At 41.8% G+C, this 15,276-nt stretch overlaps 1 protein-coding gene across 1 annotated transcript in view; it reads right to left on the bottom strand.

Annotated features, from left to right (window-relative positions):
• FNDC3B (fibronectin type III domain containing 3B) overlaps nucleotides 1–15,276 on the bottom strand; it is a 339,753-nt gene that overhangs the window by 70,321 nt on the left and 254,156 nt on the right. Inside the window, exons 12-13 of the mRNA XM_006861842.1 lie at nucleotides 2,024–2,148; nucleotides 615–789 (exon numbers count right to left, since the gene is read on the bottom strand). Coding sequence (XP_006861904.1) covers nucleotides 615–789; nucleotides 2,024–2,148 — 300 coding nt within the window. The remainder of the gene's footprint in view (nucleotides 1–614; nucleotides 790–2,023; nucleotides 2,149–15,276) is intronic.

The raw sequence follows: 15,276 nt of genomic DNA, 5'->3' as shown, positions 1-15,276 counted from the left end.
CATGCCTGGTATGTGCAAGAAACTGCGGTGGGGTGAAGATGATGCAGAGAAAGGAACAAGGGCAGTATGGGAGAATCAGCTCACAGGGGACTTTTAGGCTTTATAAGAGCACTGGTTCTACTCTGAAGGCGACAGGAAGGCATGGAAGGGTCCTAAGCACATGAGTGACATGATCCTAACTGTACTGTAGCAGAATCACTCAGGCTTGGAGTGGAGAGTCCACTGCAGTGCATACAGACAGGGATAATATCTAGGAAATCACTACAACAACCTAGTGCAGCTCAGCAGTCCTGTAAAAGCCCAACAGCTGTGGACATGGTGAAAACGGCCAGATTTCTGGATATATTTTGAGGGAATACTGAAAATATTTTGCTGATTATATACATGGGATCAAACATGATGATAAGAGTTTCTGGCTTCTCCAGAATGGGATGCCACTTAGTCAGACTGGGAAGACTGTGGGAGCAGTGGGTTGTTGCTGTGGGTGGTAGCGGTAATGGTAGAAATGAAGAATTTGTTTTTGAATTTTTGTAGGCAATCTCATTTCATGATGCCCTGGAGCTATGACAACACTGACTTGTACCTAACGAAGGGATTACATCTGCAAAACTTACATTTTCTTCTTCCTGAATTTCCAAGGTGTAGGTAACCACTTCCTCGGGTGAACAACCTTCTGGTTTGTTCCACTGCAATGTGACCCATGTGACTCCAGCTCTGACAAGTCTTGGTGCAGAGGGCATCTGAGGAATGTTCCCTAATGTGTAGCATACTACTTCTTGGCTATAACCACTGAAGAGAAACAAAAATTGTGAGGTACACATTTATGAGCACTTGAAAGCTATTAGCAAGGGTTGTCACAGGGTCCTAACATGAGAAAGTATAATTCATATACTGATAGGGTCAGCAAACAAAGGAAAGCAAGAGTTCATTGGATGACCTCTTTACCACAACTTTCAATTTGCTTCATACCCACTCCATTCTATGCTACTAGAAAAGCACAGGGCAACATCTTCTCAAGAGCTTATTTCTCCCCCCAAACCATCCAGCAGAAAGCATAGCATAAAGAAATGTGGATCAAGCAATGGGTCATCATCACCAAGGAATCCTCAGATCCATGTGAGTACAAACCACTGTCTGTCGATGAAATACACATTTTATACAAAGTGCTACCTTTTTTCTTTCTTTTTTTTAAACTGTGGGTGCTTCCCATTACTTTAAAAAGTCTTGAGTCATAGAAGCCTTCTATCACTCTGGCTTTTTTTTTTTTTTTCAGCCAGTAGGCTCTAGACTCATAATGTTTATCATGGGTAAAGGTGGGAGATCTGCATAAACTTGTGATGTTAAAAGAAGTTCTTTAAGTTGAGAAAAAATATTGGGAATCACTGCTGTGCTCAGCAAGCAATGATGAAAGAAAACAATTTTTTCCTTAATCAAAAGTTACTTAGCAAGTGCACCTGGAACACAACCTTATCAAAGCATCTTTAATCAACAGACTCTTCACTGTCCACCAACTCTCTCGCCTTCTCCTGTAGCTGGAGGTGTGCAGGATTATCCTGGATGGTCTAGGTTGTCAATGATTCTGTACCTGTCCTGGGCTTGACAATCATGGCTGGCCCCACAGCCCATTCTCTGTATCAGGAAACACTTACAAATAATGGAAATGGGGTGACTTACTGAAGAGCTTGCTAAAGTGATGAAAGAAGGAAAAAGGCACATGATTTGAAGAAAGAATATCCCACGAGAGACTCCTTTCAAAAATCTGTCACCATCAACTTAAATTTTCTTGGTTCTCAAAGACCCTGGTGGGGCTTTCGCATTACAGTATGTAAAATGGGAAAGAGGACATACGCTGTTCCCCTCAGAAGGGGCCTTCCTGTCATCTGATTAGAATTCCCTCTTGGAAAATCTCACATTTGTTCATAAGAAGGCAGACAGTTTCCTCAAGTCTTTCAGCGAAGTGAGAGAAAGTTCAGAATCACAACACACATATTTAACACAGCAAGAGAACAAAGAAGCACTGTACCTGGTGCCGATGTCATTGCGAGCAGCCAGCCTGAACGTGTACCCCATGGCAGGACAAAGCTTTGTCAACTTGCAGTGTTTCTGGCTCCCAAAGAAGCACTGTCTGAAACCACTGTTTCTTTTTCCCTAAAACAAAAACAATGCAACAATGCATATAAGTGCTTCTTCACAAATTGTTGATGCTAAGAGTTACCCAGTCCGTTTCAACTTGTAGCCATGCTGTATAGGGTTTCCAAGGAGCAGCTGGCAGGTTTCAACCAGCAACCTTGTGGTTTAAGGCGACTTTACAGTCCAGTGCTTTAACCTACAGGGCCGTACCAGGACTACTCTTTATAAATAACCAAAAGAAAATGTTTTGAATAACTGTCTAACTTCCTAGTTTAGATGAACAACACAAACAGAATAAACAATGACAGCAAGGCTTTGAATCGATTCACTCATTGCTGACATGATGAAATCAGAACGGACTTGAATTTGTACAATGTGAGCGTACAATGTTCTGGAATGGCAACCAGAATGGGGAAATTATGGCTGGAATGGCAGACTCAGAACAGGCACAGGGCAGCACTTCAAGACGCCTGATGCAAGAGACACTGGATTCTTGCTAGGACTGTGGAGAGAGACATGCATGCAAAACAATGTGGTTGGCTGTCATCTTTGAGCTGGCCACTACTGTTTCCAACTCTGCCAGTCAAGAGATCTGGTTGTTATGCAACATGTATGTTGACCATGTTTTCTGGGAGGGAGTTTAAATTTCTGGTACAGTTGTTAAATGCCGTTGAGTCAGTTCTGACTCCTATCGACCCTGTATAGGGTTTTCAACAAGCAGCTGGTGGGTTTGAACCACTATCTTACAGCTAGCAGTCCAGTGCTTACCCTACAGTGCCACATTAGCACGCCAGCATGTTGACTTATCAATTTTCCCCTTCTGGTTATCATTCTGATATACCCACATTTTACAAATTCAGGTTCAATCTGCTTTTGCTTCTTTGGCCATGACAGAACCGGGGAGTACCAGTTTGAAGACTTGGTTTATAAGGAAGTGCTCATATTTACATTTGAAAGACTTTATAGTGAGATCTCATCCTTAACATACAGGTGTTACTAGAAGATTCTGTAACCGATAAAAATACTTCAGTTCACTTACAGTATTTATTTCTAAAATGGCTTTTGGTCTTTCAGGCAGTTTAAGGCTCACAATTCAAAGCCCTTTTCACAAGACCCAATATCTTTCACTGTTGTTAGTACTAACTGTTCAATCTGTATAGGGCTTCCAAGTACATATGTGCCAGAGAAGATAGAACAGTTCTGACACTGTGCTGCCATCCTTCCCAGTTACTCTACTTGAGTGCCTGTGGGATTAGTCGAGGCAGCCTACTGTACCACACATAGCCCTCTCCAGCCTTCTTCCCACCATACAACATTCCCTAAGTTGCTCACTTGTCTATTTCAGCAATGGTGACCTGTGTGTTCACTGATTCCTAAATAGTGATTGCAAACATTTCCATCTTTTGATCTACTTCTGGTTTTCCCGTAACATCTGGGAGTTCAGTATATCCCTGCAGAGCTGAACTGAATGTCTAACAAGCACTTAGAACTTAGGTTGAATTCATCTATGCATATTAATGCCATGCTAAGTTTCTTAAAAAACTGAAAATATATTCTTAATGCCTTCCTAGGTCTTGCATGATACCTCTAACTCCGTGAAGTAAAAATAAAACACTCCAATGGGTTCTCTTTAGAGACCCTATGAGAAAGGAAACAAGTAAAACAAAACAAGAAAAAAAATCATAAGCCATGTTCCAAGATATAAATACTCCCATCAACAGTTTTCTATAACAAACACTTCTCACTTACAATCCACATTACTTTATTTATGGCCAATGGAGAAGAAAGCCACATGTTAACCATTCAATTAATCTTAGCATTCTAACTAGACTTTCAAATCCAGGGCCTTCAGGATTATGTTTTAAATTCTAGTTTTATTTTTAAAAGAATGAGTAAGCACATTTTCCCCAACAAAATTTAAGCACTTCCTTCCTTTAAGCAGTCTTCCAAATGCTTACAACTAAAGCACATTCCAGGTGAACTCTAATTAAAAATAACATAAACATCCAACTAGCTTGAAATGTCACTAAGGTGAACAGATGAAAAACTACCATGCCACATATTTCCGCACACGATTCCTTTTCTCCCTCCTCCATGACTTCACTGAGCAAAGTGGTACCCTTCCCAATGAAAGGAAGTGGAAGTCCTAATATTCAAGGTTCATTCAGGTACAACTATGAAAAAAAGTCAGTGAAGCATAACATCCTTCAGCTGCAACTTGGATGAAGTCACTACGGCACTGGCATATCATGGCCTTATGTTTATTTAACCTTGAGTGGTAAGCTTGATGAGGCTGATTTATTCAGAGAAAAACCATTTATGCACATATTTGCATAATTACATTCAGTGTCTGATTATACTCTATGCCGCTTTGGTATGTTTTGTATCCATTTCAGGCTGCAGCAAGATCTACCTTCTTTCCTCCTCTATTTTTGAACTCAAGAGTAAACAGTACAAGAAAGGTACATCCTGCTGCCACGGAAACTCTCATCCCTTCCAATCCCGACGCTGGCTCCCCTCCAATGCCTCATTTTTCCTATTTCTTTGTTTGGTCTCCTTTGCCCATTTCTGGTGCACAGAACTACAGCCAATAAATAAAAGTCTGTCTGTTTCTTACTAGGTTGATTTGCTTTAATATGGTGAAAAACCAGACTGTCTGTGACTTAAACAAGAGAGTGGGAACCAGACTTTTGTGTCCTTCAAGGTATTTTCCCATACTGTTAACATAAGAATTTTTTTAAAAAATTGTACTTCAGTATCAGAGCCAATTCCTAAGCATATCAAATGTTCTTAGGCAAAACATAGCAAGTTTTCCATTTTGCCACCTTACAAAACATACTACTATGCACAGGGACACAAAGACACACAGAAAAGATCCACAGCTGCTGGAACCTTAGAATCAAGTTTTAGAAATAATGCCTATAGAGTTGGAGGCGGTGAGAGAATAGATACTTCTCACAGTTAAAGTATTTGGGGTTGTTGCATATTTTAAGAAGTCATGGAGAATAAAGCAAAAACACGCAGGGGAAAGAAAATTGACTATTTTAAAACAATGTGAGAAACTTTTGAATAGAGGAAAATATTTGTGTTTGACATGGCATTTAATGTAAAAGAGACATTGGAAAAGAAAAAGAATTAATATCCAGGAAGTCACTGTAGTGCAGAAGTAATCTATGGTAGAGATAGGTTAGTAAGTGGCAACAAAAAATGCCATTGGCTCCAGTGAGCTCCACACACACAACACCCTATTCTTACACAGACAGACCTGCCATACTCTCAGATGACTCTGGGGTTTCAACATTGGAATTAAGTACATATTCAAAGATATGGAGTGATTTAGAAAAAAATCTGCTTATACATCAAGAGAGATCCTAGTTTACAAACAACATTTACAAATATCCAGTTTCTCCTGTTGACAGGAATGAATCAGGTGAGAACAAAACAAAGGCAATGCTTTAGAAGATCAAAAAATTCGTACAAACCAACAAGAATGATAATGTGAATGTTTATCATAAAGTGTGGTATTATAGCATAAGCATAGGACAGCTGACTGCAAGGTTGGTAGTTCAAACTTGACAGCCACTCCTCGGAAACCCTATCCAGGGCCACCAAGAGTTGGAACTGGCTTGATAGCACTTAGCACTACCATCAGTAAGGTTAAAGACTGATAAACCACAACTTTCAGATTCTGTAGGCAGCATGGCTCCAAATGACTTTGAGAGATTGTAATCTGGGGCAGCGTCTTCTAATAAAAACTAATTTAAACTACACAAGAGTATTGTTAAGTGCCATCAACTCACTTCTGACTCACAGTAATCCTATATAGGGTTTCTGAAGCGTGAGTTTGAACTGTCGACCTTGTGGTTCAAACTGCCCTTGTGGTCGAGTGCTTATCCTAAAATGCCACCGATGTATATAGTTTGTTTAGAAAGGAAAGTTACTCTAAAATAATAAAAAGTCAACCTTGTGAAAAGTCTCCTACCAAAACAAGGCCACAGTGGACATGAGTACTCTGTGGGCCAATTTTCATTAATGTGGGGCCACAGCCAGCAGAAAACACCCATGGCCAAGCCTAATCCTAGTCAGCGTTGCTAAGCCACCTATGACGAGTAAGAGCTGAGGGGCTCGGAGCACTTAGGAGGTGACTGGTCCTCAGAGAAGAGCTGGGGCATGGATTTCTGGCAGCTCCCTCCTCCTCTTTATAATGACATACTAGAGATAACAGTATAAGAGTAACCACGATCAAAACCTCTGAAAATGCCAAAAAATACTTGCATTACTGCTCTTGGTGGGGAAGGAAAACTTCATCCCAACCAGAGAAGAAGGAAGAAGAGGCTCAAAGCTCACATTCTTGAACATTCTGGATCTGACCGAGTCACTGGACTACTGACCTCATTTGACATGAACTGACATAACCCCCAGTTGTGTTCTGACCTGACTTCCTGCTGCTAGTTTCCAAGAGCTAAAAAAGGGCAGATTTTCAGGGCTCACTAGCTTGTTTCCATTTGATAATCCTGGGCATGTCCAAATGCTTGCTTCTATAGCACACCATGAGTTCATTCAGGGACAAGGTTAATCTTTACTAGAATGTGAGGAAATCTTGGGAGGACACACCCAACTTTGTGGAGATAAACCTCCAGGTATTCAGTTTGGTGTGGGATAACACATTACAAACCTGAGTGCTCCTCTTCACTGGACTGAGTTCACATTCTTGGAAATGCATCATCATCCCACACCCAGACCCAACCTGAAAGCACCAATGCAGAACACTGAGTTTGAGAGAAACAGAATTGTTTTCTGCCTAAGGTCAAAGGTGCTTGTCCTGCACTTTGGTAAAAACTGCTTTCCAGGAAAGCTCTCAAATTGCCAGCAAGTTGGCTTGAGTTCATGGCATCTATCAGATTAATTTTATCCGGTTCAGAGCTCCCCTGCTTTGCTTCTGTCCCACTTCTTCCCATTGAACAAAAACACACTGAATTATTATCTACACCCTACACTGTGCTTGTTCTTAAGACCTTACATGCTTGAGATCTTGCAGGACTGGCTTTTTTCCTACCCTCTCCAGTGACTCTCACAAGCAACCAAGTTCCTTTATGTATCTCATTAAGCTCTGTCTTACCATAGGCTGGACATTTCGTTATTTATCTGATTCCTGGCAATTACATTTGGGGATAAATTACAAATACAAAAGTTCTCCAATTTCCTGTGACAATATCAAGCAAGCTGTTTGCCTTGGAGCCAGCAGGCAAGAAAAGTCAGCCCAAAGGGATCACACGAACTGTCTTGTATGCTTGCTGGTGACCGCCCTGGTCCATTGGTGAGTGGAAGTGTGGGAAATGCAGCAATGAAGACACGCGCCAAATTTGGCCATGTTCCATAGATACCCGAGATGACCTTAATATAAGAGAAGAAGATGGGCTGGTTTGAAGTTCAAGGAGGTGTAAACTCCTGAGTCTGAGGACACTCACCCAGCCAATAGGGGTCAGAGTTAAGAATGAAGCAACCAGCTGTTCTGAAGCGGGGGAAGGAGTGCGAGAACTTCCAAACTTGCAGATAGTACTCATTTGACCTAGCTTGGATGGCTTGCTGACCAGAACTCGATTAGATGAAGTTAAAGAAGTCTGATACAGGTAGCAAGCGTAAATTGCTATAATTTAATGAACTGGACCTTTGCTTATGAAGTTGTGCAAAATAACAACCAAAAGGGAAAGTGTCTTCATAGCGACTATCAAAATTGGGGGGCTATAAAGGCACGAAGTGGCTGGCTTACAAGTTTTCATGAAGGTGCTTAGGGTCAAGAAAGAGGTGGGTAGGACAGAATCCCCATTGAATAGTTATCCTCTTGTCCAGATGTGTCTGGTGACGATGGGGATAGGATTTTATGATTAAATTGTGAGTAACTGTTATCAGGACTAATGGCGATTGTCACAGCTGTAAATGTAGACGAGGTGTAACTGAAAGAGGGGAGCCGTTAATCTGTCATTTCAGGAACAGAGAACCCTAGGACATTCAAGAGGGAAGAGCATGAGAGGAAGCTAACCAGAATAGCAGTGAGAACAGAGATGGTAAAAGAGGTGATGGCACAGAGAAAGCGAAACACAGGAGGTTGGTTTGCAAAATGTGCCCTTTGGACACCTACATGAACACGTAATTTTCAATGTGGTATGTGTACATTAAGAAAAAAAAAAAAAAAAGGCCAATAGAGGTAAATACTGTTAACTGATGGTATATGGAGGGAATTATAAACATTACAATTATCTGTTGAATATAAAACTATATGCCTTCATCATCTCACCCGCTGCCTCATACACAGAGTAGACAGGGATGGGCAACTTGGACATTGGCTACCCAAAATGGGGCACGGCACTACAAAGGCAAGAAGTGACTTACAAGCTTTCAAGAGGGAGCCTAGATCCAGAGGACACTGAGGAAGGTGGACTCTCTAGTGAGGAGTATTCAATCTGTCTGGGCAGGGCTGATGAATGAAGATGGGGATAGGTCTCTTGTGGTACAATAGTGAATAATTGTTATCAGGACTGACTGTGAGTGTTGGAAATGTAAAGGTAGATAGGCATTTTCTGGCAAAAGGGGGGAGTGATTGACTTTGCAGTCCAGGAGCAGAGGTCCCTAGGACAATAAAGGGAGAAGAGTGGAGTGTGGGACCATACCCAGAGAAACAGTGATGTCAGAGATGGAAGCAGAGATGATGATGTGCAAAGATGGAGCAGCTGGGGATTCTAGATGCAGACAGGGAGAGGGGCTGTGTGCCGATGATCCAGGGGGCAGGCTTGCAGGGCATACCCTTTGGTTGGTTGATGATGCATGGAGGGGATTGTAACCATGGCAGTGAAATGATATATGATAAGATGAATGTAAAGTTAATGTTCTCCCATATAAACTATCACCTGACAATATGTTCGAAGTATGAGAGACAAAGTTTAGCCATCCTTGCCTCCAAGGAACACTCTGGCTGTACTTCTTCCAACATAGATTTGTTAGTTCTTTTGGCAGCCCATGGCACTTTGAATATTCTCCTCCAACACCATAACTCAAAAGCATCAATTCTTCTATGATCTTCCTTATTCACTGTCCAGCTTTCACATGCAAATGAGGTTATTGAAAATACCATGGCTTTGGTCAGGCGCACCTTAGTCTTCAAGCTGACATCTTTGCTCTTCAACATAGTCGGTTACAAGATGGGCTGCTAACTGCAAGGTCTGCAGTTCGAATCTACCAGCTGCTCCATAAGAAAAAGATGAGGCTCTCTGCTCCAGTAAAGATTTACAGCCTTGGAAACTCTACCCAGGGTCGCTATGAGTAGGAGCAGACTATATAGTACATAACCACCAACCACCACCATTTTTAAATCTACATTTTTAAAGAAGAAAAGAACCAAGGAAGTAGAAGAGTATACACATATCTGTTAATTATCTTCCTTCCCCAAAATAGGAAAGAGACAGGAAACAGCACTCCTATGAGTCACTTGAAGGCACAGTACACATTATCCTGATTTTTCAGGTGTAACAACTGAGGCTATAATACTGTTTATCTCTTGAGTTCCTTTTTCTTATCGCCAGTGGAGTCTTCTTGTGGCTCTGCAAGATAATGCACTGGATGGCAAGGTCAGTTTGAACCACAAGGTCAGTGTTCAAACCCACCAGCCACTCCTTAGAAATCCTATATAGGGTTGCTATGGGTCAAAACTGACTCCATGGCACTTAACAACAACAATGGAGCAGGAAGAGCAATTTCTTCTCTCTGTTAACTGAGACCAACATATTTGAGGGCCACCAAGGCACATCCCCGCTGTGCGCTTATCACTACGCTTATCATTAGGTCCCTGGGTCCACATTGTTCTGACTTTTTTCTCTTCCAAGAACCCTCAAAAGAGGAACAGGTGCAAGGGAAAAAAAGTGATATGGTGTATGCATGTGTCTTAAGGCACAATCCCTAAAATACCTCAAGTACCATGTTGTTGTTGTTGTTAAGTGCCATCGAGTCGGTTCCGACCCATAGCGACCCTGTACAGGGTTTCCGAGGGTGTAAAAACATAAAAAAACAAACAGCATTTGTTAATGGTTTTTCACAACTGATTTGAGTCAAGATAGTGCCTATTCAAATGGTTGTTGTGGTTGTTATGCCATTGAAAGGGTTCCAACTCAAGTGACCCTGCATAGGGTTTCTGAGGAGTGGCTGAACTGCTAACCTTGCAGTTCAGTGCATTAACCTATATATAGCGCCACACCAGGATTCCAATTCACATAGTAGTGATTTTAAAACAAGTCTGCATGTTCTTGAGATCTTTCCTTTGAGTGTGAATGATGTTGTGACTATTCAGTAAAATGGAGTGCTAATGGCTAGGTCTGAAAAGTTAATGAAGCTTTGGCTTTTTTCTTAAGACACTCACTTTTGGTATTCTGACATCCCTCAGGCTGCCATCTTGTGAGGAAGCCCAAGCCATATGATAAGGCCATGTGTGGACAGTCCCACAAGAGGTTCCACCCAAAGCCAGTGTTAATCTTTAAACTTGTTTTTCTTATGTGCCTTGGAGTCGGTTCCGACTCACAGCGACCCTATGCAGGGTTTCCAAGGCTGTAAATCTTAATGGGAGCAGAAAGCCTCATCTTTCTCCTGCGGAGCATCTGGTAGTTTCGAACTACTGACCTTGCGGTTCACAGCCCAATTCGTAATCACTATGCTACCAGAGCTCCTTAAACTAGTGAGTGAAAATAATGCCAGAAGACTCCAGCTCTTAGCAAAGGAGTCCTCCCAGCTAAAGTTCCAGACATTGTGGAGCAGAAAAATTCTAGAGGTGATGGATCAATATTCCTAATGCAGAGTCCATTAACAAAATAAAGTGTTGGCTTAAAGCTGCTAAGTTTTGAAGTAATTTGTTGCACAACATTAAACTCATAGGTCTTGAAATTCAAATATGTTGATAACATGAACTTTCACCCTCTCTGAATTTCAATAATTTAAGAAATTCCTCCTACACTATAAATAGCCAGGAGGTAAGGAAGTGTGCATGCCAACACAAAGAAGTTTTAATGTATACTTGAATAAAGGATTCTATTTTTTACACTCATTGAGCCATTTTACCTTAAAGTCATCTAACAATTAAGGGCCTCTCTGAATAAATTTTAAAAATTATTTTTGTAGAAGCTAAGAATATAACCAGAATACGATATGGTAAAGATGAACCAGAATTCTAACTGACTGCAATGCAGCCACTTTATCTTCTAAAGGTAAAATTTTAGAAAGAACTGAGATTTTTAATATGTGTCAACCCAAGTTGTTGCGAACCTTGGGGGAGATTTAAAAATGGAGACATAAAAGAGTCCTTTGTCAATAGTTTAGATATGGCATAGCCTTTAGGCTTTAGCCATAAAAGTGAGTCAATTAAATAACCTTTCAGAGGACCTTCACCTGCAACCAAATTTCAAAGGCTATGTATTTTAGAAAGCACATAGTTTAAGATTTAAAACAACAAAAGACTTCTGCAATTCACTCTTCCCTCGTTACTTAACTCATGTATCTTTATAAAGCTGGCCTCAGTACTTGGGGCGGTCAATTCTCTAAACAGGCTGGTTTCTCCTTAAAGAATTGAACATATCTACAGCCAATTCCACACACACAAACCACACATATCCAATTAATTCAGGCAACAGTGTTTCTTGCCAGAAGTAATTCTGTAGACTGTGGGGTGTGGTTGCTCTGGCTAACATTTCTAATTATGCTGGCAGCAACAATCCTGGAAGCTGGCATCTCCAATACTACTGGCACCAGGAGATGGAGTTGGCTGATATTTTCAATCGCTTTCAAATTAAAAGATTTGAGAACTATCCTTCCTGTTCTTTTCTTTAAAAGAGCTTCATTCCTGGCATAAGAGAATGAGAATGGCCAACACACAGGTGCTAAAATTCAAAGTGAGCCACCCCTCAAGTCAAGTTAACTGCCCTGCTCCTGGTGTTTCTTCAACTTTGGCTTCTTCCACTGCCCTTCTTCTATGCAGGTTCTTTCTCCATCACTCCCGTTGTCCTCCCAGGCTGCTCTTACCAGGTTTAGTACCCCAAACCCAGTGCCAATGAATCAATTCCAACTCAGGGAGTCTACCGGGAAGATTAGAACTGCTCTCTTGGGTTTCTGAGGCTGTAAATTTTTATGGGAGGCACAGTGCCTCATCTTTTTACCCTGGAGCAACTGCTGGATTTGAACAGCTGGCCTTCTGTATACAGCTCAGTGCTTCTGTCTGCTAAATGAGTAACACGAAAGAGAAGGAAACACTTTGATTATCAGTTGTCATGTGCTTGCAGACCACTGCTAAGGGACCCAGATATGGGCTGAGTGATTCTGGGCTGGGCACTCTCAAACTGTCAGACACGGATAAGTCAAATAAAAAATAAAGTTGCATTGGCCAACTGAACTATGGCCAGGCTCAAAGGTTTAGTCTGCAAGTACATCTATATTTAGAAAGTGTTTCAGCACTGGCCAACCCTATGCAAGATCAAAGGTAAACGCTGGTCTCAGAAACAGATGAGCATGTATGTATTCAGTATTTTGTTGTTGTTGTTAAGTGCCATTGAGTCGGTTCCGACCCATAGCGACCCTGTACAGGGTTTCCGAAGGTGTAAATCTTTACGGGAGTAGAAAGCCTCATCTTTCTCCCGCGGAGCGGCTGGTAGTTTCGAAACGCTGACCTTAAGGTTCGCAGCCCGATTCATAACCACTATGCTACCAGAGCTCCTTATGTATTCAGTATAATCATATACAAAAAGAGATTGATATAAGCAGGTGGGGAGGGGCTCCAAATCTTGGTGGATTTGAAAGTTCCTTTCCCCTACTTACACACCCCACTCCCAATCCTGGTATATCCCTTTTTCACTGTGCACTCTGGTACAAGGAACTTTCACAGAGGTGAGAAACATGGGGGATGGTTTGTAGTTGCATGTTACTAAATAAACACCACATGCAATTCATCCTCTGCATACAATTTAGTCCTTGATTACCTGAACAAATATCGATCATCAGATCCTTTGATTAAAAACAACACTACCATCACCAGAAAATACAACGTAACCTTCCAATTTGCTAATGTTGCCATTAAGTTGGCCCCGACTCATGACGAGCATAACAGGATCAAACTGACATGAACCAGAGGGTTTTAACTGGCTGAGTTTTGGAAGTAGATGCCCAGGGATTTCTTTCTAGCCCATGTTACTCTGCAAGCTCCAAGGACACATGTTCAGCATCCTACCAACACACAAGTCTTCCCTGACAGACAAGTGTAGGCTGCATTTGAGGTGCTCTGGCTGGGAACTAAACCCAGCTCTCATGGTGTGGTGTTGTGGGATAATGCAGTGGGATTGCAAGGCTGGTTTGAACCTCAGTGTCAGTGGTTCAAACTCACTAGCCTTGGAAACCCTATACAGGGTTGCTATGAGTCAAAGCCAACTTGATAGCACTTACCAACAACTCATGCATGGATGATGATAATTCCACCAGTGAACCAACCACTGTCCCCAATTTTCTTATATATCCCTTCAAATGGAGATTGTATTCAGGCTAGTAAGATCGCCTTTTGTGGGGTATATAACCAATCAATGCTCATGGAAGCAGCAGTCAAGAAATCCAACAGTATGTTACACAGGGCAAAAGACCTTTTTAAAGCATTAAGAAGCAAAGACAGCACTTTAAGGACTAAGGTGCACCTGACCTAAGCCATGGCATTTTCAATGATCTCATATGCATGCAAAAGATGGACAATGAATAAGGAAGATCAAAGAAAACTGATACCTTTGGATTATAGTGTCAGCAAAGTATGATGACTATACAATGGACTGCCAGAAAAATGGACAAATTTGTCCTGAAAGAAGAAGTCAGAATGCCCCCTAGAAGCACAGATGGCAAAGTCGCACATATTTTGGACATGTTATCAGTGGGAACTCGACCCTGGAGAAAGACATCAGGCTTAGTAAAGTGGAGGGTCCATGAAAAAGAGGAAAACGTCCATGAGACGGATTGATACAGTGGCGGCAACAATGGGCTCAAACATAACAACTGTGGGAGTGGAGCAGGATCAGGGAGGGTTTCGCTCTATTGTGCATAGGGTTGCTATGAGTTAGATTAGAATCAACAGCACCTCACAACAACAACATAATCCCAAGAAAATAGTCTATTCTTATTTAGAGTTTAGCCCAAGTGCTTTGATAAGAACAATGTGTCAACATTATGCAACAGAGAGGATACATCTAAGAGGTAATTTTAGAACAGGCCACCTATTTACAAATGGACCATCCTATTTACAAATGTTCATCCAGCAAGCCAAAGCTCAAGGTGGTCATTTTCCAACCAAAAGACTTGACAAACATGAGTTGATAAATCAGATACCAGAGACTAAGATGGGTATGTGTAATTTCTCCTCAGCCAGAAACTACTCCCCTAAAGTGGACTGTTCAAACACATAGCTGCATCGCATACACAGTGACAAATGGTGGAAAGCAAGGAGAGAATCCCCTCGGGGTGTTGTGTCTGGGACTAACACAACAAAGAGGGCTCCTTTTAACTTACTGCTGCTGCCTTGGAGTCCATGGGTCCCCCCTTTGAGTTCTAAATCCTCCTGGCCTACTTTCCTTCAATAGAAGCTTTAGTTACCTGACAGACGTTGGGGAAGAAATTACTCTGGCTCTCTGAACTCACACTTGGGTGTGGCAGAGAAAATCTGCAATACGTACGACCCTCATCCCCTGCCAGGCCACTGATTTAGCTTAGAAGTCACTTGCACAGGAAGGTGGACACAACCAACCTTGGACATGTCTCCCTCACTTCCAAGTGAGCATTGATTGAAAATAATTGAAAGAACAAGAGGCCTGGGCACGTGGCCACTTCCCACTGCACGTCAGCCAGGGACCAGGTTTGGGGAAGGAAGCAGTCTGTTTGGTTTTCCTCCACTGAACCAACATGCTGTAAACCAAAAGTGGGTAACACCTCAGAGAGACAGTCAACACATTTCACAGGGAAGTGCTTCCCATTCATTTTGTAGGTCTCAGTAATTCATCATGCCTCCCGATGCTCCCGTTTCCTCCAATCCTTAGATGGTATTTACCTAACCAGAAAATCTATGGGCAAATTCTTTCATGTCTGAGAAGC

The sequence above is a fragment of the Chrysochloris asiatica genome, unplaced genomic scaffold (assembly GCF_000296735.1).
Source record: "Chrysochloris asiatica unplaced genomic scaffold, ChrAsi1.0 scaffold00043, whole genome shotgun sequence".
In the NCBI taxonomy this organism is placed as follows: domain Eukaryota; kingdom Metazoa; phylum Chordata; class Mammalia; order Afrosoricida; family Chrysochloridae; genus Chrysochloris; species Chrysochloris asiatica.
This window is presented reverse-complemented; position numbering and strand designations above follow the sequence as displayed.